Genomic DNA, 23,664 nt, shown 5'->3' on the forward strand with positions numbered 1-23,664 from the left:
AAAAAAACACAACGTTCCTGGTTCTTCAAGGTGTTTACTTTAACTAGAAGGGATATCATGTAGTCATTACATTACTATTTATAACTCAGCCAATCCAAAATATATGAATGCAAACAACAAACACAGCGCAACTAACCTTGACAAGTCTGGTAGGTTTTGGGCGCACAAAATGACTTGTTGCTGCGTTTATTATGCACAGGTTGGGTGTACTTTGCAGTACTAATCATTATCTTAATATTTCAAAAATGCAGGCAAACTGATCTCCTTAATTGTCATCCATTTGTTCCAAAAGGGGCTGAATAACTACATAGACATTTCCCACTTGTACCCTGAACTGTGGGTATCCAGTAATATTATCCCCATATATATGGTCGCCGGGAAAAGGCTGTGGCGACTTTATATATGGTGACCATATATATATATATATATATATATATATATATATATATATATATATATATGGGGGGAAGGTAGCAGGGGTGTCCCTGAATGTTCAACGTCCCTGCAAACCACAGCCATTTTTTGGCGACATTCTTGTCAGACGACATTTTTGCAAGGACATTATGACATGGAACCGAACTGTGGTTCTTTTTTGTAATCAAAACGTTGCTTATTATAATCATATCCATTTAGCACTCATTTGCCCGTAATATTTTCATAACCACGAAAATGTCATTTTTTCTGCACAATATCAGTAATTAGCCACAACACCATTTGTTCTCCCCCCCGCACCCCTCCTTAAAACGGTCATTTTCTTGCCTTTCAATGTTGGCAATCGAAGCCTACATGCTGCATATTACTTAACAAATGCACTGTTCTTTTTTCACAATGTCACTTGTTTTTACCAAAAGCGTGTGCGACTGGAACATGGTGGCACATGTTTTCCCCTTAACAATTTCTAATATTCCCAATTCCGTTGGTATCGTTATTTTGTTCATCTGACTCATGAACAGATATGATTCTTCTTCTCCGTTAGGTTGCTCCTATGGCCCTGCAACTGTCCCTTAAACTGGGATGCTGGAAATGATGCCAATGTTTCAGTAATATTTTCTGAGTGAGCCACCGAATGGTTTTTAATGACGTCACCCAGTGTATCTTTCATTTCCCTCAATATCTTGTTACTGTAACATGAACATTTTTCTCATTTTATCAGAATACTTGCTTTTTGTTCCCACAACAGGTTAACTATGATGAAACGCATTGAGTCAGCACTGATCCCCGGCCTAAAGTCTCCTCCCACGCGGCCAGGGAAAGGCAGCCGCTAACTGATCCTGACCCTGGGAGTGGATCACATGGGAGGAGATGACTGTCGGGGAGAAGCGGTGATTCCAACAAGAGATATGCAGTATTCTTCCCTATCTGATGAAGAAGACTCTTTAATCCCAGAATGCGTGATGGCATGTCATTATTCAGAACCCCTCAGTGGTAAAATCCTGAAACTCACTTCTACCAAACAGAACTTACACTTTATATGTACCTAACACCTCTAAAACACATTGAACATCTAATATTTATGATGGTTATTTAAGCAAAAGTGTCCAACAATGTAACTTAAAAACAAATGGTAGCAAGTAACACATGCGGTCTAGTTGTCAGGTTCACAATAAACTGCACGGGCAGTGGTGGAAGCAGACAGGAGCAGTTGCGAAAGGCGCTCCTCTACTTTTTCTTATTAAGTTTTATCATTGCTATGCTTTTATTTTAAAAAGAAACCATTGCGGAATGGTTTCTTTTAAAAATAAAAGTGTAGGAAGAAGTTGAAACTTGCACTTTCCATGCACTGCACTGAATATTCCCTTAAACAGCAGGTGCATGTGTTTGGGGGTTTGTATTGTGTATGGGAGGTGCGACCACCCATGTAATTTTGTGAGGGATTATGTGTTGTCAGTCTGTTGTTGCTGTGTGGTGAAGTATGTGCGTATTGCTGTGCAGAGATGTGGTTGTGTGAGTTTCTGTATGGGAAGCGTGTGCGGAAAGTTGAGGTTTTAGAGTTAGGTTAGTGGGTTTTCCTTACCTCTTTGTCTTTGCCTTGAAAGAAGAAAATCTTTCATAACAATGTTTGGCGATAGTCAATGGAAGGCTAAAATGGGGGGCTTAAAAGGACAGGGGCCTACGAGGCGGCACAACTGTGGGTTCTAAACAAATGGATTACGGACACATCAGAAAAATGGTGGGAAGCACAGGATAGAGCAGTCGTAAGATCAAACCTGCGACACCTCCTTTGGAGGAAACCCGAGTACAGACACCAAAACATCAAAATAAGTGAAGTCATGAGTACCACCATGGAAATATGGGACAGAGCAACCAAGAAAGAAACGCTCACGATAGATCCCGCCCCATACATACCGATGTTCGACAACCCAGACTTCCCCCCAGGTGCGGAAAAAGGAGAATTCCAGAAATGGCGAGGCGCGGATTACACAAAAGTGGGAGACATGTTCGATGGACAACAGATCAGAACCTTCGCAGAATGCCAGGAATTGTTGGGCCTCACGGAAAAGGATAGGTTCCAGTATGAACAAATCCACCACTGGCTCACAACGCCACGAATAACAAAGGCATTGACAAGGGATCTCACTCCATTCGAGACATACATGTTGACCCAAACAGGAGAAAGGAAATTCGTATCCACTCTTTAAAAATTCATAAACGCCCAGGAAGAAAATATAACTTGGCACTACATGAAAAAATGGGAAACCACACTAGGGAAACAAATCACGAGGGAACAACGGACATACCTCTGGCTAATAATCCCTAAATGGACACGGGCAATACAAGCGAGAGAAGCATGGAAAAAAAGTGATGATCCAATGGCACTTTACCCCGGAAAGACTACACAAAATGTTCCCGACAGTACAATTGAAATGTTGGAGTGGATGAGACACCATGAGAACTTGGAGACACATCTGGTGGGACTGTAAAGAAATACAACAATTCTGGTCGGAAGTGAAAACTCAAATGCAAGAAATCTTCAAGGGAACAGCCAACCTAGGAGAAGAAATTTGGATGTGTGGCCCCCCGAAACAAGTCACTTACAAAGACACAAAAACTGAACTTTATGGGCTTCCTAATTGCAGCTTGGCTAGCTATAGCACAAAAATGGAAACAAAAGACCCCTCCAACCCCACAAGAATGGCTCCACAGGATATGGACCTATGTAGCAATGGAGAGAATCACATACAACCTCCAAGGGGACAGGCAGCATTTCGCTACAGACTGGGGAGACGCCATAGAATACCTGCAAAGTGACTACATGCTGCAATGGTGCCCTCATAACCTTCGCATACTGGATATGTTCACAGGTTAAGATCGAAGCAACAATGGGACGCAGAGGGATTGCAAAGACGTTAAAACCGGTGGGGAGGGAGGGGGGTGGGACAGGGGGCGAAATGGGACAATGTTGAGCCTCGATGTTCATGTTTAAAGAAATTCCAATAAAAAAGTTAAAAAATAAAAATAAAAAAAAAAAGAACAGGGGAACCATAGACCCATATACTAAATAAAGGTTGAAGTTCAATAAGTACTTCAAGTAGACAAAATTATCATATCAAGTGCATGTATAAATAGTGAATGTCATGAAGACCCTTCTCATCCCTATACTAAAATGCAAGGCCACTACAGAGACAGTAAATTCTATCACCAGCCACATTAAACCTTCTAAAATGACACCAGTGTAGAGGACTATTCTCAAAAAGGGCAAGTTATGTGCTTACTAGACTCAATCGCTGCTATGAAAAGGCAGATCATATCCTTCAAAATGACCTGTAAAATGGCATCAAAGACACTAAGGGGGAAGTTGGAGCATGTGATTCCTGGAGTCAACAAGGTATAACCAATGAAGAAATAGAACTGTTATATTTGAAAAAAAGTGAACGTTGTAGAAAAGACCTGGTGAAAGATACGCATCAAGCAGTGAGTCCTTTTTGGAAGGAGATACCTGGCAGAAAAGTACATATGGGGATCTGCAAGAACTAAAAGTGGGCAATTCCTGGCAGGAGAGTACATCACAGTATCTAGAGATTCAGTTGAGAAATTCCTGGCAGGAGAGTATACTGGGAAATCATAATTTTGAACAGTTGTGTGAAAGAGATACATTATCATTTTGAGCAATTGTTGAAGGTAAATAGATTTACCATACTGAGAAAAGCACTCTATAAAAAACACATTTGTTTTGCCATCCTAACAAAAGTGTTCTATGGAAGAGACATTTGCTTTGCCAATCTGAGGAAAGTATTTTGTGAAAGACATTTTCATTGACTTGAATAGAGCATTGTTGGAACAAAACACAATAGTTTTCCTGAATTAGTTCAAGGGAAGGTAACCAACCCCTGGACATAAGGATTGCTTTGTTGGAATTACACCTTTGAACTTTTGCACACTTTTGTTTGTGCATGTTAGTGTGAAGGTCATATTTATTTTGTGCACAAGGTCAGCTTGCTTTAGTTTTAGTTTCATAGGCAGGGGCACTCGTTTTAGGATAGGGACATATAGGCCTTTATCCAAACCCCTTTTTACTTTACTAAAAATGGCGAATGTTGAAAACATTACAACTTTGCGCCCGCCTCTCATTTGTGACCCCTCACCCGACTCACAGTGTCACTGGTTAGGGCATAGGTTCAATGCCCTAACTTCACTTGTTTCCTTCAAGGCTGTCATTGAACTGACCTCATGGTCTGCTCATTGGTGCCCAGGGTGTGACTTTTGTTTGGCCCATTCACCCTAACAGAAATCATTTGATCAAATGGCAAATAGGTGAGCACATTAGGTCTGTCCTTACGCCATAATTGATTCTTTGCTCCTAATGATTCTCGTTTGACACAAATGTCTCGCCGATTGCAACGCTTACCTGGACTCCTCGGGAGCGTAATGCCTTCTCAGCCTGTGGACCTGTTACTTGGGCACTTTTAGGATTCATTTTCTGTGTAAAACAACAATAACAATAGAACTGCTATAATACCCGATTTCTGAGAAGTTACAGTATAACTCTGTGCGTTTGGTAATTCCTCCCATCGCACCTGCGTTTATGTTTTGTAGAGCTCTCCATCCTGTTATTCTAGAGAGGCACATTGGAATTAAGAAACTTTAAACTTGGAAGGCTAAGGTGTTCAATAGACTCTTGTCTTTATAATGTCTTTGCTATTCCAGTATTGTCTTCGGTAAGTATCTTTTAGGTTTGAAATAGTTCCTACGTTGGAGAGATCTCGCTTACTAATATTTTCCCTTTTTCTTGCAGGTTCTCGGAATTTGGAGAGGCTAATGACCAACGTTTCTCAGGATGGAGAAACGTTTGACAAGTGTAAGTTTGTCTATGCTGAGTAACTACAGCCTTTTGGGAAGAGCGCAGTAATAACTGAGCAGTGAAAAACTTGAAGAAACTTCAGTTACGTAAACTTATTTAAACTATTTTCTATTAAGTCCGTTCGTTAATTAAATACCTTTTTTGTCTGCAGGTTTTCGGAAAGCTGAGGAAAAATACCTTTGGAAGATGCGGAGGCTGCTGAGGAAACTTCTGAATGAAGGTACTGCGACTGCCAACGAAGAATGCTGCTTGAAGGTCCTGCGGCTGTGAGAGAACTTCTGGCAGAAGATGCTTCGGCTACGAACGAACACAGCTGACTGAAAAACTACTTCGGAGATAACTTCAGTTCCGTAATCTTTTCTATAACTATGGAATTCTGTTGTTTTTTCTGTAAAAACCAATGTCTCAGTTTTCTCCTAAAATGTCCATGTGGCTTGCATTATGTCGGACAAACTGTAAGAACGGCCAAGACAAGATGGAACGAACACAGATCTTGTATACGTAACAACAACAAAACTTCGGCTGTGACAAGACATTGGCATGACAAAAAACATAACTTGGCACAGATTCTATTTGCTATCCTAGAAATAGTTGAAAAGAGATCCACATGAAAACTTTGAGAAAACAATGGATAAACGAGAAACTTTCTGGATAGATCGTTTGAGTTTGCTGATTCCTAAAGGAATGCACGAGGAGATTAACTTCATGTGTTTTTTGTAATTAAACATTCATGATTGTGTATGAACTCCCACAGCAGCCATCGTAATGGCCAACCAGGTCTGGAGCCCAGTCATCGACATATGAAACTGACGTAATTTGACATTTGGAATGACATTTATTTTTAATTTCACTAATATCATGTGCTAGATTGTCTAAAACATTGTTTGGGTGAAAGTTTTCTGCTTGTCCTTTCAGACTAAAAATCCTACGTGACGTTTTATTGTAAACGCTACAGTTCTATTTTTGTACATTTACACTTGTGCCTGCTATAATTAAGACCTATCGTTTGAAAGCCGCAAATGAAGAACAAAAATACTACACATAGTAAGCTAATGATAGTTAGCTTTGTACATAACCTGTAAGCATTAGCCAGTAGAGGAAGCGATACATGGTTATTCACAATAATGAGAAATTTAGAACAGCACAAATTATACAACACCTATTACACTTATAACATGCATTTACACTACAATGTACACGCATTCACAGTAACAGTCCGAAACTAATGTCAAGCATCAAGCACACGAGAACGGCGCTGACAGCTTGGTAACACATAGCGTTTCAGGAGTTGTCATGGAGACATCCCCGCCCCAGGGTAATCACTCGGGGGTGGGGCGCGAGGCGTACGTGCTCCGGCATTCCTGTGGGACCTCGGCGCCTCAACTATGTCTCCAAGGCAACGTTTAAATAGTACTAAGAGACATGCGCGTGTATGTCTCCCTGCAGAAGGCAGAACAACGCAGGAACTGAAGGTAAATGTCAGAGAACATCCGCCGCTTTGATTCATACAATCATTAAAGACATGCTAGAACAGCTGTCTAAATAGCCTGTTTCTTTCACAGAGACACGATTAACATATGCGTTTCACCACGCATCTGCAACACACGTGGCTGGAGCTGTGAGGGGTTGCAAAAAGAAAAGCCTTTGGGGTTTACCAGATTTGACAGAGAGAATGCATTGAAAGTGATCAGGTAGGACACTCTTCTGTCCTTAAACTGTGTACATAAAATTTTGTAACGCTGATACCAATTGAAAATTCGTGGGACAAACAAAATGGTATGTGTAAAATTTTTTATGTATTGTATACAAATCATTCAATGAACTTGTATTGACAAATGTATGACTATGCGTAGCTTGATGATGTAATCAAGAGCCTATATACAGCCCTGATGAAAGTTTACATTGAAATGCATTGGCTAAATGTATATTGATGGCAAAATATGATCGCCCAACAGATCACATTCAGAATAAATTTAATTAGAAAAACAGGGATGTGAATAAAACATTCCTGGCCAAAACTGCATGGATCTAACTGATGCTTTGACTCTGAGAACGTTGGATATAAATATTTCGGGAACTTGCAGCCCTCTCTAGGGGCCAACTGAGAAGCGCCAGTTATAATAAGGCAAAGTTGCCTTGTTTTCTTTTGTTTCCGATTTCTCCTTTGACAGGTTCTGTGAGGAGAGATGCCGGTAGCGTTACCTGCTGTCAGCGGAGAAGACGCGAAGCAAGCGCTCCAGCGGAGGCGGGGCTTAAGTAGCTCACTCTGCAATATGTATAGAGCGTGCTGTAAGTTATCAATGGATCGGGCGGCAGCCATGTTTAGTGTATGAGACCACTGTAAGCTCTATGAGAGACTATGGCAGCATATGCTATGAATGGTACAAATGCCATGTTTGCCAGGCTTGTACCTACTTTAGACCTGCTGACTGATGTGATGTTTCCTGCTTCTCCTGCATACCTGAATGGGAACTGGGCTAATTTACTGGGATCATGACACCGATTTACCACCCAAGGTGTCCGCCTCTCTACCAAAAAATTGTATTCACTCCACAAAATGAAACATTTTGACAGCAGAGATCTAAGTGGCAGAGTTATTCAATGATGGGGACCCCCCCCATGCAACGTTTCTATCGGCTATTAGGAAATCTCCTCTGACCAGAAAAGAGGCAATGGAAAAGAGAAGTCATAGCCGCCATCTTCAAGTAGCATACCAGCCCCAGAATCACAGTTCCATAAACAATATCCTAGACATTAATATTGCCAAAGTGCTATGATATTTGTGTTAAAAACCTAGGTTACCCAAAATTAAAAATGTGTTTCTGTATTGCTACTGCTTTGAAATCACTGATATTCAGATAAGATTAAATATGCCGATCTGATTCATACCAACAACCATAGCTTACCAAAACGCATAAATGACTTTCAAAAACTGTCCTTGGGCTTCTTCTGTCTCATCAGGGTCAGCCGGGGCTTGGGCCAGTGCAGTCACCGATGGAAGGAGATTGTTTAAAATTGCAGCACATACTTCTTGGTCCCGACGATACAACGAGCATACTTCACTGCCAGAGAGAGAGAGAGAGAAAAGACAGGTCTCAAACATCGGCCAGATTCCGATATGCGCTAGAGTAAATGATTATCATCTTACGGAAGAGGTTTCAGAAGCAGAAGAACATCTTCAATCGGAAGTGGATTTTCTTCAACTGGAAGTTCCTTCAGTAGGACGAAGTACTGCAATGAAACCCAACAGTTCTCTCAGGGACACAGATATTTATGGAAAATATTAAATATTAGCTTCATGGTGAGTGAGATTGCCTTAATCCTTGCTCTGCCTCCTTCGTAGCTGGTTGGAACAGCATAGGCTTTGCAGGCAGTTGGAGAAAATCTGCTCCAAAAGAGAGCTGCCAGATTAAAACATATAACTGGCAGGTTTGCGTGTGCACATGCGAGCACGTCTGCCATCCAAAGATCACCAAACGCCACACTATGTTTCACAATGTTTTTCATGCCATACACTGAATAAGCACATAATATGCTTTCATGGGGATGGTAGGGTGGATGTTGTGATGTAAAGACAGCAAGGACTAAGAGAACCTGAATCACCATGAAGTGAATGTATGTGTTTGTCACCCTGCTCTCTCTCTCTCTTTCACAACTGGTTGGGACCAGTCTATAAAGTGAGACGAAAACATGCTTTGGGTGAAGGATGCAGCATGAACCAATCTCTATTATTTTGAACAGCAGTGGTGCAGCCAGGTTTTTCCACTGTACTGGTATTCCCCATTCTAGGTCATATTAAGAAACTCTCCTAAACTGGAGTATTCAATACACCACTGTTTCTCATCTCTTGGGAGGACCAGCATCGGTCGAGCAGATATTGGGGACATCTCTAGGTGCCTCCCTCCCTTTTGTCGCACTGCCCAGCAGGCGCGAATGATGAGAAAGAAATCCATGGTAAAGAAAAACACACTTTCTAGAGGTCTCCAACCTTTGCATTGGCAAGAGCTACTTGTATCTATTGGCCAATAGGCGAGAGCTACTGGTGAGAGCTACTGGGCTGGTGATGTCATGAGTATGAGAATTTGTACCAAGATTTTTTGGGCCAGTTTATTTGCTCTTTATATAAAAAGGGAATAACATATGCATTTACCATGATATTAACTTCAGAAACATCTTTATTTCATTATTTGTATTAGCAGTGGTCTCCTAAAAATTGTCAAGACTATCAGAATGTAGGAAACCAATTGAGAAATTCAATGTGAAGGCTGACTGCATAATATTCATGAGTGCTCAGTAATCTGATGTGCAGCTTGAAACAGCAACAGCACTCAGATGCTGTCTGACGGAGTCAAAGTTTTGATTTAAGGAAGTTAATATCTAAAGAAAAGGCAGATTCGTACAAAAGGGCAATCACATTGGTTGATAATGCAAACACTACAGCAAGGAGTACCCCTTTACCTACTTTTTAGGATCTCAGACAGCTTCTTTTGGGAACATTATTTTCATAATTTGTGTATTATTCACTATCAACATTACCTATTTTTCACCACTGTAAATTGGATACCGTATATTAAAGATGCGTATATTCTTTTTACGCTGAAAGAAAAGAAATTGGTTTCCCATTCAGGATGAAATGGTACACTTTTTGCCTTTTGGGGCTGCATGTGCAAAAACAATCTGAAGAGTATTTCAATGTTTTATAAGGTTTTTAAAAAATTCAGCATATACTACGTTGTGAATTGTAATTTCGTGTCTAACCATGCCAGCCATACTTAAGCGGCATATGACCCGTAGGCCCAGCCTTGATACTAATGTTAAGTGGGATGCAAATGCTTTCATATTCAGTAAACGTGAGCCGCAAGCATTAACTTAGACATATTGAAGTACAATACATTTGAGGTTTTCTTTCATTAGTCTCGGCCGAGCACCAGTGACCTTGAGCATGGAACATTGCAGTCCTTTTGTATAAGTAATATGGCGGCTCTTTGTTAGAGCTCCCGAGTCGCAGAGTCTACCGGACCTTCATCGGATGCCCGTTCCTCCAAAACCTTCATATTTGGCATAATACTTGCTGTAGCGAAAACCCGGCGACAGTGCCATTCCGGCCCTTCATCCACGGCCCTGATCAACCGCCTGTAACGGGAGATGTGCACTGGGGCGGGATTGGGACTGGGCCAGCCTGGAAACCGAATGCTGCTCCCATATAGGGGACGCCACCTGGCCTGCAGACCCCCTGCTGCTCTTGCCGGCTCCCGTGATCCGGTGGATCCACCAGCTTGGTGGGGTGGCACCCTGAGTCTGCACCGGGATCGGCCACTGTGGCGCTGGAAAGCGGACAGCACTCAAGAGCTCAGCAAACGGCGGTGCAGGTGGCCCTGGAGGAGGGGGCTGCATGGTCGTGTGGCACCACGACTGCAGGTGGATGAGCCGTCTGAGTCAGTGGGTGGTGCCCAACCTCAGAGCGGTGGCTCTGCTATCATCTGTGTCGTCGTGAAAGCTTTCAGCGCTGGATGCAGGAGCAGGTCTGTCTCAGTCTGTGATTTGACCAGCGGTGGTCTGGTCAGCCGTGGCAATGGCTACATGGTGGCGCATGAGTGCTTGAAAATCAGGGCATCAGCTGTTCCAGCTCCGACTTAAGCCGTCCCTGTAATTCTTGTTTCATACACACCTGTGATTCGGGGCTGATTGTTTACCGCTCCTTTTGTTAAACCCGATGACTGAACCTAGTGGTGACTTTTCGTTACATATGCTATGATATATGATAGGTTATTTATATCGCGCTTAATATCCATACTATTTCCATATTACGAACTGCTCTGGGAGAGAGGAGACTGCATTTTGCCATGACCCCGTTCTTTCCGGGCTGGTGTGATGCTGGTGATTGCCAGTTCCAATGTTTGCAGACACCCTGCAGAGGCAGAGTCTGCCCAGTGATCGATCCTCACTGCACTCACCTGGGAGAGAGGAGACTGTTTTCTGACCTGACCCTGATGTTCCTGGCTGGTGTGATGCTGGTGATTGCCAGTCGCAGTCTTTCTTGCGACATAACAGCAACCATTGAGTATTTTACACCTCCACTTATTAGCCAAAATATGGAGCGCCAGAAGGTGGATGTCTGTCCTCATGATCTGCTCCTGTACTTGTTGGGACTGTGCTGGACGGCCCATTAAGACTGCTTGGCTGCTATTGCCTTATGACTGGTGATTTAAGGCATTATCCTCGTATTCCGGTGAAGGGTCCATACCACCCGAGTTGCCCTCCTTCCTCCACTGCTGCCGCTCAGTGACCTGTGTGACATCATCCTTCTTGCTGCTAGGCCGCCTGCTGTCACGTTCATCCTCTGTTGCTGGAGATGCACAATACCCCGCTGGGTTTTCAGTTTAGTGCTTTGCCGGGGTGCAAAACTATTAGAGTCTCTCTTTTTAATAAAGAGTCCAGCAGAGTCCTTGAAGTTTGCACAGCCCTGGTCTGTTTTCAGTGTCTTTGCTCAGGAGGCGGGCCATCCCGTTAAAACTTCTCCCCAGGAGTTTGTGCACGAGCACAGAGGGCACGTTGGAGTTACCCGTGAGTTACCCATGTGGCTGCTTCCTGGGCCTTTTTGATTTTCCGTTGCCGACACAGTCTTAGCATTTATAGTCTACACAGCATTCAAAAACTACACAGAACTGCTATGCCGGCATACGAGTAAGTGGGCGCACAGAGTTGCTGTTTATGCGTTGATATTCTTTTTTGTCTGCCGTCATTCAAGCATGTCTCTTAAGCTCAATAAGGGCAGGGGGGAAAGATGGACTCTGGCAGCTCCTTAAGCCGTCTGGCGTTCCCTGCCCTTGGACCAGTTTGGTTTCCTACTGGCTGCCCTTTGCCGGCTTGATTGCTGGCTTGTGGAAAAATTGTATATCACCGCCCTCGCCCTTTCTCCTCCATTACTCCTCTATTACGTTCTAATTTTTTAGACACTGCCATTTTTTAGACACTTAGACATTTACCAGGCCTGTAATTTCTCTGCCCGCCACTTGCACTGTAGGGGCTGCGAGTCTCTCTCCCCTTCAGTAGTAGCGGTTGGGCAGTGGGGTCACTGGGGGCTGAAAGGAGTGAGCTGTTAGGACTATCTGGCCACAGCTCCAAATGAGTTTACATCGGCAGTAACCTCAGTCAATTATTGGAGTATTGGATTACAGACTTTTCCTTTTCCAAGTGGCTACGCTGGTTGCTCATAGATTGGACAGACTTGACTGCAGTGGGCTGCCTTAAAGTAGTTTGGCCAACTCGGGAATAATTGTGAAATATGGAATACAGAATTGGCCACTATTTAGAGTATTGATTTTGAAAGCAAATTTAATTTTCCCATTATTAATTTGGATTGTTTTTATGTTATAATACTTTTTTAATAATTCGGTAGGGTTTTTTGTCTATTAATTACAATATTTTTCTCAACTATACTGTGCTTTTTAGGGTTTGAAATATTCTGTGTGCAAATGTTTCATCAGGTCGGATCAGTATGTTAGCACTTTTTATTAGCACTTTAGCCTCCAAACAATTGTACCTAATTAACTACAAACTAACCCCCAGCCAACCTAAACAATGGTAAAAAGAAAATCAAGGGAAGAAGGGGGTTTGGGTAAAATGGCAACTAGTGCCAAAAAAACGAAAACATGTAGAACCCCAAAACCAACCCCCAAATCTACTGTTAGGACAGTTAGGGCTAGGCGGGCTGCATCCCAACTCTCTTTGGATACCTATTTGAAATCTATGGCCGGGAACCTGGCAAACAGGATCCAGGTCACGGAAAAAGCAAAATGGGAAGCTGGCACGTCTATTGGGGGGCTAGACGATGGGGGGAAGGGTGGGGGTTCACCTGTTGTCTGTACTTGAAGTAATGTGAGTACTAAGATCACTGATGTGGAGGGGGTGGTTGGGTCTAACCCTGTTACCATTGAGATACCCCTGAGAATGGGTATTCCCTTGTTCTGTAATAATGGGGATCCAATGGCACCAACTGGTGGAGGGGGTATGGAGGAGCGGGTTGAGGTGCGGTAGGAGGGGGATTTCGGGGTCTCACCCTTTCTCGAGGATGTATCGCAGGATTCTACAGAGATGGAGGATGATAAGGCTTGGGTAGAGTCCCTAATTGATGCAAAACTAAAGCCCCTATATCAGCTTTTGGCCTCTAAGCAGTGCACACTTACGAGGGACTTACTCCAAGAAGCAAAATGGCTGGATAAAATAGGGGCGGCCCAAGTTCTTCTCCAATCCTTTAAAAGTGGGGTAATGAACACTTTAGCAATCTTGGATGACTCCATTAGAGATCTAAAATTAAAAGTGGAGAATCTGGGACAGGCGAGAGAAAAGGGAAATGAGAAAGAAATGTTGGGGGTTGGGGGGTGCCTCAGTGGTAGCTCCCAATGAGGAGGGCAAGGGTGGTATGGTGGCATTGAAATAGGTGTGGGATGGCCCACGATGAGGGAGACAGCCCAGGTGGCAGGGAGAAAAGTTCTAGGACAAGGGTTTCAGGAAGGTCCAGGTCTATGCAGGGGGTCCCAATTAGTGTCCCTGTTGTAGAGCTGGCATGTGGAGAGAACAATGTTAAATCTTCCCCCAGCTGCGGCCACGTTGATAGGGGTAATAATGGGAGTAAGGGGTTTGCCCAAGGGTGTTCTGGAAACCACAAAATTGCTGATGAATAAAGCCACACATTGGATCAACACCATCTGATGGGCCCAAGTATTGACCCGAACGTAGTCATAATGGCTAGAAGAGTGGGATGGGTGGGCCCTTCCAGAAAAATCAGTGGAAGGGGACTGCATTGTGGTCTCCTTCACTAATCCACAAATTGTTAGGCACATGGTAACCTCAAACCTAACGAGAGGGCTAAGGGCAAACGGCTCCAGACTGGATAGAAGGATGGTTGGCCTGGATTTCTAACCCCCAATGGGGTCGAAAGTGGCACCAATTCAGGGACGTATGGAGAGGGTGGCAAATAGGGGCAATGGATCAGGTGAAGGGGGTGCCCCAATTACACGCAATCTATTCTGTGCGCTACCATGGACTAAGGTGAGTTGGAGTGATCCACTCGGGCAAGGAAGGGTTGAACCCTTCAGGGGCTTGTTGTCGCAGAATAGATTTGATCCCCTATTATCCCTTGACGAGCAGGACTGACAAAGGGACTTGGTGTCTCAGAGTATAGAGGGGGTCCAAGAGTGTTGGGTTGGTAGTGTGTAGGGACGGGGAGCGGAGGTTACGATCAGGCGTAGGCAGGTCTCAAGGTTAAGATTATATCCTAGAATATAGCAGTAACGAGGGGAAATCTGGAGCAGGCAGATAACTTGGATTTCTTGAGGTCTCATGATGTGATCTTCCTGCAGGAAACTTGGGCACTAGAGACTCCCCTACTGGATGGTTATGTCTCTTTTGGCATAAAGGCCCAAAAAAACAACAAAAAAAACAAATCAGAGAGCAAGGTGTTATGGGGGTCTTGCCACCCTGGTTAAGGTGTCACTACATTGTAGGGTTGAGGTGAGGGAGACACAGATGGACTTCCTACAACTACTTAGGTTTAGTTCGCCGGGTAGGGATACATTTCACATTCTAAATTTCTATAATAGTCCCGACAAGGAAGAGAGGAATAGATGGGAGAAGGTAAAGGGGTTTGTGGATAAGTATCAGGCGGATAGAGGGCGTACCAACATTAGGCTAATCTGGAGTCAGGGGGGGCTTCAACCTTAGAATGGGGTTTGGAATTTCAAAGAAGCTTTATGAGGCATTGGAGGATCTACTTTTACAGGTTCGGGAACCTCAGATGGAGGATTGCAGGGTATGCGTAAGGGGACTTCAATTAAGTGCTTGGCAAATTGAATGGGGTATGAGATCAGTGAATGGCCGTATTGAGACGGATATCCAAAGGAAACAAACATTCCACAACCATCTGGGTTCTTCAACTGGTTCCATGTCATTTCATGGCGGGATGTTTTTTCGCTGGGGTTTTTACCGCAAATGTTTTTATGAAAAAACCCATCCAATTTTTTTTTAATGATTTTGGGTGGGGGGGGGGGGGTCCCCCAAATCACCCATTCCCTTTAATTTTGTATCTATTCCCAAACACCCACATCCCATATATATATAATTTTCTAACCCTCCAATGTTTTTTTTTCGTTAAAAGATTTGCGGTAAAAAACCAAAGGACGTTGTACCCTTCAACTATAGATTATTTATGTATACCTCTAGATTTGTGGAAAGACAGTGAGCTTTTTAGTGGTTACAGTGGGTAGCAGTGATCATAGTCCCCTGGTTTTAACAATCAAAGGACTGGTTGGAAGGGAGGGTCCAATAGACAGTGTACCCTGTCAAGTTAAAACTGAAGCAGCTTCACTAAGAAGGATTAATTGGGGGAGGGGAAATCCAAGGCTCGGGTTTGCATTTAAAACATTGTGGCTGGGTTGACCACAGAAATATGTGGAATCCTTAAGTATTCTGCCAAACCTGAGGTGGTGACGGGTTTGTATATGGTCATGCTGGAGGCATTTACGAGTTTTGTTTTGGAGTACAAATCAAAGGGGAATTCCAGGAGGAGGGGTTGGTTTGATCAGGCCTGCAGGTTGGCCAAACAGGCTCTTCTAATTGCCTTAAAATCCCCTGCGTCTACTAGAGGTAACATTGTTCAAGCGAGAGCAAATTACCAGAGAGTGAATGAACATAGACAAATGGAGCTTGAAGAACGGGCATGGGAGGAATTTCTTGAGGCCAATAGGACCAATGCTACCAAAGGTTTTTGGGAATTTGTTATGGGGGGGCCCGTCTATAAAGGTAAGGAGGGTCATAAGGGTACCCAATGTGGTGGCAGAAGACTCGGTATCACATTTTGGGTCATTGTTTGGTGTTAGTAATGAACAGGAGAGGAAGGAGAGTTGTGGTTCTACCCTTTGCTTTTCAATAGAAGAGGTCTCAAAAGCAAATGGGGCAGAGGCCTGTAATCGGGCTCCAGGACCAGATACAATACCGGCAGATCTTTTTTTGGCACGGATTGACGTATAGGGACCGGTATTGACCATAGCCTTTAATGCCTGCTTCAGCACGGGTCACTATCCGCCCTCTTGGAAATCTGCAATCATTTTCCCAAATTTTAAAAAGGGAGATCCAACTATTCCATCGTCTTATCGCCCAATCTCTCTTTTGGATACTTCATTTAACATTTTTGGTCGTGTCCTGTTAGGACATATTGAGACCTGGCTTGCAGAAGGGGCGGTCCGGGCGGTTATCCAATTCGGTTTCCGCCCGGGACTGGATACTAAGGAACAGGCACTGAATATATATCGTCTGGTTTCCAATTTTGTGTTTTGCAATAGTGAGGCAATCTACCTTGCTTTTATGGACTTAAGCATGGCCTTCGACAAAGTAGATCGAGTGAAGTTGTGGGCCGTGCTCGAGTCCATGGGGTGCCCAGAGGTAATACTGGTGGTGCTTCAGGAGAACCGTACGGACAATAGGGCAAGTGTTCGTATTGGACCAGGGGGTAGGTGCTCACAGTGTTTCAATGTAGGGTTTAGGGGTTCGACAGGGGTGTGCGCCTACCCCCATACTCTTTACTTTGTACATTAATGGGTTGTGGAAGGCCCGGTTGGGAAGGGGTGTGAATATTCTGGGCCGGGGGGGGGGGGATCAGGGTGTTACCAGTATTGGCATATGCTGATGATACAGTCATTATGGGCTGAACCCCTAGGTCCTTGCAAGCCCTGGTCGATTCATATGCTACCTTTATGACCGGTTTGGGGTTAAAGATTAACTCCATCAAATCGGCAGCGATGGGGTGCACTGGAGGGAAGAGGCATGCAAATATGCTTTGCATAGCCTGCAATGGGGAAACTATCCCAAGGGTAGTAAAATTTGAGTATTTAGGGGTCAGGATTCCAGAGGAAATTACGGGTAATGCCCATGTGAAAAAACAATCATTGAAAATGAGCCAATATATGGTGGGTATATTCCGCTTTCAATCAAGGTGCAAGGGTCAGCATTTGCAATCAGTCCTCAAGTTTACACCAGACAAATGCAAGGCAGCTAACCTGTATGGAGCATCTTTGCGGTGCCACTAAGTCTGGTGAATTACAGAAAAAGGAATACTTTTTTTTAAAACTCCTTGGACTTCCCGGCTCATCCGTTTGTGCCTTGGTCCACAGGGAACTTGGGATGGCCTACTGGGAGGATGAATGGGCAGTTGCCCCTAGCAATCTCTAGTTGAGAATATGGGCAAACACGCATGCAACTCTGTGTCATTTCATAATAAGTAAGTTGGCCAAGGAGACCCGGTCTAAAATCCCTTGGTTGAGGTATGTAAATGATTCCCTGTGCACTGGTGATGTTCAAGATCAGTTTCCTCCTGTGGTAGTGTTATCTTCCATGCAGCTGAGAGTTCATAAGGAAGCTGTGTGTCAGCGGATCTCAGACAAACGTGCTCTTACAGCACGGGCCACCTATCATGATAGTCAACATAGGTTGATTAGCAAGGTCCCCGATATACAGACGTATCTTGTTTGGGCCACGAAAAAGCAACTAGTTGGCTCATTACGAGGGCGAGATGTGACTGCCTATTGTAGAAGGGTAATACCGAAAAGTGGCCTGGATACCCTAATGACCTCAGTTGCCCATTGTGTGGGGTTTCAAGAGAATTTAAAGCATTTTATACTATTTTGCCACGGTTACTTGGACATCAGAAAACGTACAATTTTGCAGATCATGAAACGCACTGATATATGCTGCTACAGGCCTGCTCTGCTGTTGCTTTTGACGACGGAATCAGAATTGAATGCATAGGCCCTGTTGTCCTACCTGAAAAGTGCTATGTACATCAGAAAGGGGATTTTAAAGGGACAAGATCTTGTGCTATTATCTTGAAATTCATGATTCTAATGTATTTGTATGGGGTAGTAAATTTGTCATGGTAACAGTTTTATTTATGTTTTGTATTTTGATGAATTTTAAGCTATGTAGTGTTTGATGGATGTTTTTATATCCAAATAAACATAACGAACTGAACGAATAAAGAGAAATTCTTGTCTATCCAGGTATTGAAAAGTGACAGGAAGTACGGGCGCTTCTCAATTAAACCAGCCCTTATGTTTTATGAGGTTAAGATTGTAATTAATATACTTATAGCCGCATGGCTTTGTATATACAATATAAAACACATTATCACATAGAACAACAATAAGACAGTAAAACAATGAAACACTAAAAACCTATTAAATTACTAAAACCTGCAATAAATTCAAAAATATCTCTTAACTGTTTAAATAGTCAAATTTCATACATACAGAAGAGTACGCCCTTGGATAATAAATTAAAAATGTCAATACACTTCCAATAAAATGTCACATTGTCCACAGATATTTTGCCAATATATTATATTGAAATTTAACATCTGTGACGCAATAGTGATTAGAGGTGCAAAATTGGGCATTATACAATGTGAGATGGTGCTGCTTATGTGGAGAATCTAAACTAGAAACGCTTGTTAGTCGAGTGTGTGAGTCTAACTGCGATTAGGACTAGCTTTTTAAAACAATATGACTACCACTATGACTGTAATGATAGACCCAAGGTTTGGAAGAATTTTATGGAAGGCGATGATATGCATTTTATATATTTTATGGTGACATTTTATTGGAAGTGTATGGACATTTTTAATTTATTATCCAAGGGCGTACTCTTCTGTATGTATGAAATTTGACTATTTAAACAGTTAAGAGATATTTTTGAATTTATTGCAGGTTTTAGTAATTTAATAGGTTTTTAGTGAAGTGTTTCATTGTTTTACTGTCTTATTGTTGTTCTAAGTGATAATGTGTTTTATATTGTATATAGAAAGCCATGCGGCTATAAGTATATTAAATAAATAAAATAATGAACTGAACTGATTAAAGAGAAATTCTTGTTGATCCAGGTACTGAAAATTGCCAGGAAGTACGGGCGCTTCTCAATTAAACCAGCTCTTACGTTTTACGAGGGTAAGATTGTCCCGATAAGGAATCTATGTCTTGGAGCTGGTAGACTGCATTATGTTTAAGGTCTTAGACCTTATTGAAGCAAACATTTGGTGTAAAAAACTGAATGTGCCAAATGCGATACCACTGGCAGCCATTAGATCTGAGTTAGGAACTGTCTCATTGAGGACTCGGGTGGAGTGGAATTTACTTGCTAAATTAATCGACCCAATTCCACACATTCTTTATGAGTTATTGGGAAAGCTCTCTGCTACAAAGAAAAATTCCAACTTTGTTTGCCAGTTGGAAGAAGGCTCCCTTGCTATTTTGGATGATTTGGCAAAGGACAGGGCTTCTCTGTTGATGAACCCCAGGAGAGTAATGAAACCCTTTATGATTGGGTCTGCACTTCGGATTCCTTTCATTCGTATCCATCGCTCCATAATTTGGCATTTGATTATAGAAGGCAGGGTGCCCCAACAACGATTCTTTCACAGTTTCCTAACAAATATTGTAGAAGTATTTTATTACGATTGAGAGGGCATCTCCTAATTACTAGAGAGATCTTGCTAAGAAGAGGAAGATCATCTATGACGGACACCACCTGAAGATTTTCTAACTTGGGCCCGATTGAGACTGCGCGACATTTGGTGCTGAAATGCACAGCATTAAACATTAGTAGGATGAAATATTTCCCTATTCTTCTGTTCGGGCCCTTAACTGGTGTTCTAAGAATTGTGATTACATCTGGAATAGATGTCTTAACATACACTCTATTACATAGGGTCTGGTGGTGGCAGGTTTTATTAAAACTATGAATCTGATGTAGTGGAATTGAATTTTATGAATGAATGAATTGTTGTGTTTTTAATTAGGTGTGATGTTTATCAGTGTGTTTTAATGTATTTCTAGGAGTCTAATTCATTGTTTTTTTTAATTCTGTGTTCGTTTGTCAGTCTCTTCTTATGTTTGGTTCTTTGGATCCTATTTGATGTATTACTGTATTCAAGGATTGATTGTATGGATTATTGTAAACCAAATACAAATAAAAGAAATAAATAAAAAATACCCAGCTGCAACCTGGTTGACGTACACCTGATTTGTCTGCGCCTGTCTTGCTGCTAGGCCGCCTGGTGAGTTAATTGTGATTTGTGCAGTCTCCTTTCTCTCTCCCCCTCCCATCTACCTGCCTTATCTCCCTCCATGGCGCTCTCCATTTCCCCTATCTACTCTAACTGTTACTCTATCACCTATCCTACCCCTCTTTCGAAGCCTGGAAGGTTGAAGTTAAAGAAAAATCTCCTGCTCTCAATCCCAGGCCTGAACATCATGGACATCTACATCAAAGGCTTCTTCGAGGCAGACTGTCACAGACATCCTCTTTTTCGCTCCCTCTCTGGACCTTTGGACTCCCCACAGGGTCTCTGTTGTCTACCATGGCACCAGGTGGGAAGTACTCTTGGCATGCTTCTCATCCTCTATGTGCATCATTAAAGTCCATCAGAATAGCACTGTCATGGCCCAAGGCTCTCAGTCCAACCTCCTCCTCCTCCTTGATAGGCGTCTTCCGTCTCATCAACTTCCACCTTTCCCCTGCCTATCCTCTGTCTGCCACCTCTTGCCTCTTCCCCATCACCGGCGGGGCGTACCACATCCCTGTACCCTTCCTCGGAAGACCTTCAAAGGCGGCAACCAGCTTCACCTAGCTACCCTCAACTCTTGCTTTGCTGTTAAACACTCGTCTGATATACGTCTCCTTCTTGAAGAATTTGAACTTGACGTTCTTGCTATTACTGAGACGTCGTTCACTGCCAGCTCTGTCACTGCTTTTGACACACTCCTCCCTGAGGGCTACAAGATCCTCTCCAAGCCCAGGCCTAACGGGTCTGTAGGCGAGTGGCCTTGATCTTCCCATAATGGGTCCCTGCTACTATCATTCCAAATCAGACCTATTCTTCCTTCAAATGCCTTGTCTGCAGGCTTGGTGTCTCTCCTCTCTTTGACTCTCGCCACCATCTACAGGAACCCTGATCTGGTCTCAATCTTCCTCTCGGAGTGGTCTGACCTTTCCTCCCCTCTTGCCTCCACCTCCAAACTTCTCCACCGCAGAGACTTCAATATTCACCTTGACTCTACTGATTTGGCCACTGGACTCTTCCGCTGACTTTCTTTCCCTTACCATTCAGCCCTCCGGTCCGACGCACTCAGTTGGACATACCTTGGATGCTCTCTTCTCAGCAGACATACCCCATCTCCAACCTTCTCACTACACCTCTCTCACGGTATGGCCATGCTCTCCTGTCCGCTCACCTGGATCTCTTCGGTCAGTCGGCTAAGACTCTGCCTGCACTGGCAGTCTCCTTCTCCATCATTCGACCGACGCAGCGAGTGTCAGCTGCTGCTTTTACCGCCACTTTCATTCCCTGCTCCACACCTACCACAGACTCCAACACTGACTCTGCCCTTGCTAATCTTCATGTCTCTATCACCAACACCCTGGACATCCGTGCCCCTGTCATGAGGATCTGTATTAGGCCTCTCTGAAACGCAAGTGCAGAATTGCTGAGCGGAAGTGGCGGGCATCAGGCACATCCTCTGACTGGCCTTTCACCTGCTCCAAAGGCAATACGGACTCTCCATCCGCTCGAAGAAGCGGGCCCATATCCAGGCTCGCATCTCTGGGGCCACTAACAACACGGGCAAATTGTTTAAAATCTGCAAGGAACTCGCCAATCCTACTGCAGCCTCCACTTCTACCCTGCAATCCCTGTCCCTCTGTACTTCATTGGCCTCCCACTTCACCAAAACTCAGGACATCCTGTCCTCACTCTCCTCTACTTCCCTCCCTCCTCCCTCCCCTGCTCGCAGGCCTCCCTTGGCCCACACTCTCCCCTTCCCTCCTACTCTCCTCTCTATGAAAGTCTCATCCAAACAGGTGCTCTCCTGCTCCTCCAGAACCATCAAGGACAACATTGCCTCCCTTGTGCCAGCCTTGCCTGATTTATGTAATCACACCTTTGTCACTGGCCCCTTCCTGCTACTCCTCAAGCACACCCTTGTGCATCCTCTCCTCAAAAAGCCCTCTAACAGCCCTCCCACCCTGCTAACTACCGCCCTATATCCATTACCCTCTTCCTGGGCAAATACCTGGAGAAGCTGGTCACCTCCCAACTGATCCAACACGCTGAATCATATGATTGTCTCCATGACCACCTGTCTGGCTTCAGAGCAGCCAGAGGCACGGAAACTACTCTATTGAACACCCGTGAAGACTTGGTCTCAAATCTCGACTCCAACTCTCAATCCGTTCTTATCCTTCAGGATATTTCCTCTGCTTCCGACACTGTCAATCAGCCCATCCCGACTAATAGTCTCCATGACACTCTTGGCATCAGAGGCCTGGCACTTGACTGGTTGACCTCATTCCTCTCTGACCGGCCTTCCCAGGTTCAACTGGGCCCTTTTCTCTCCCCTATCATACTCCCCACACTTGCAGCTCCCTCAAGGCTCTATCCTCTCGCTGTGCCTCTTCAAAATCTAGCTTGCCCCTCTGGCCCATCTTATCTCCTCTTTATCTCCTCACTTCCAGTGTTATGCAGAAGACACGCAGCTCTCCTTCAAGCTTCCCTCTACTGTCTCCTCTTCCTCCTCTCTCATCCCGGACTGTTCGACTACTATTCAGGCTATCAGCTGCACTACCTCAGAGGCAGTCTCCCTTTCCTCACCTTCCCCCAGAAACTCAATGTCTCAAGAGCTCTGGTCCTCTCTAGGCTGACTACTGCAACAGCATCTTCCTTTATCCTGCCTTTGCCCCTTTCAACTAATCCAGAATAGGACTGCAAGGCTTATCCCTGGCCTCAAGCCCAGGGACCTCATCTCTCCAGCCCTAAAATCTCTCCACTGGCTCCCAGTTGCTGCTACGACCAAATTCAAGACCCACTGAATCAGCCACAGGCCTTTCTGGGGCCTGGGACCAGGCTACATTCAACTAACTCTCTCTCTCTAAATACCTCCAATACCTCCCTGCTAAAGAAATTCGGTCTTCTAGCTCCAACTCTCTGCAGATCAGATGCTTTGCTAAGCAGAGTGGGGGGGGGGCAGATCTCTTTCTTCCGCAGGAGCCTCCCTCTGGAATGGTAACCCTGCCCCTCTCGGGCGTGATCCGGATCTCCTTAAGTTCTGGAATCTCCTCAAGACCCTCCTTTTCGCTTCTTCCTACCCTCTCCCCCTCCTCTGCTAACGACCCCATCTTCCGCAGTGACTGGCTGCCTGGTTGTCTCTGAGTTCTACAGGGCACCAGTCCCCACCCCTTCCAGTTCACTCCCTCCTCGCACTTAGCAGGTGGACCATCACCACCTGCACCCCATGCAATTCCCTGGCACTTGCCCTCCTGGC

At 44.1% G+C, this 23,664-nt stretch overlaps 1 protein-coding gene across 2 annotated transcripts in view; it reads right to left on the reverse strand.

Moving 5' to 3' along the window:
• The window catches only part of ATM (ATM serine/threonine kinase), a 3,046,976-nt gene that overhangs the window by 1,916,534 nt on the left and 1,106,778 nt on the right, over nt 1–23,664 (reverse strand). For both annotated transcript variants that reach the window (XM_069640412.1, XM_069640413.1), the window contains 2 exons: nt 8,448–8,530; nt 8,206–8,361 (listed from right to left, as the gene is read on the reverse strand). In XM_069640412.1, coding sequence (XP_069496513.1) covers nt 8,206–8,361; nt 8,448–8,530 — 239 coding nt within the window. The remainder of the gene's footprint in view (nt 1–8,205; nt 8,362–8,447; nt 8,531–23,664) is intronic.

This window comes from Ambystoma mexicanum, chromosome 7q (genome assembly GCF_040938575.1).
Source record: "Ambystoma mexicanum isolate Mex_15411 chromosome 7q, UKY_AmexF1_1, whole genome shotgun sequence".
Taxonomy (NCBI): Eukaryota; Metazoa; Chordata; class Amphibia; order Caudata; family Ambystomatidae; genus Ambystoma; species Ambystoma mexicanum.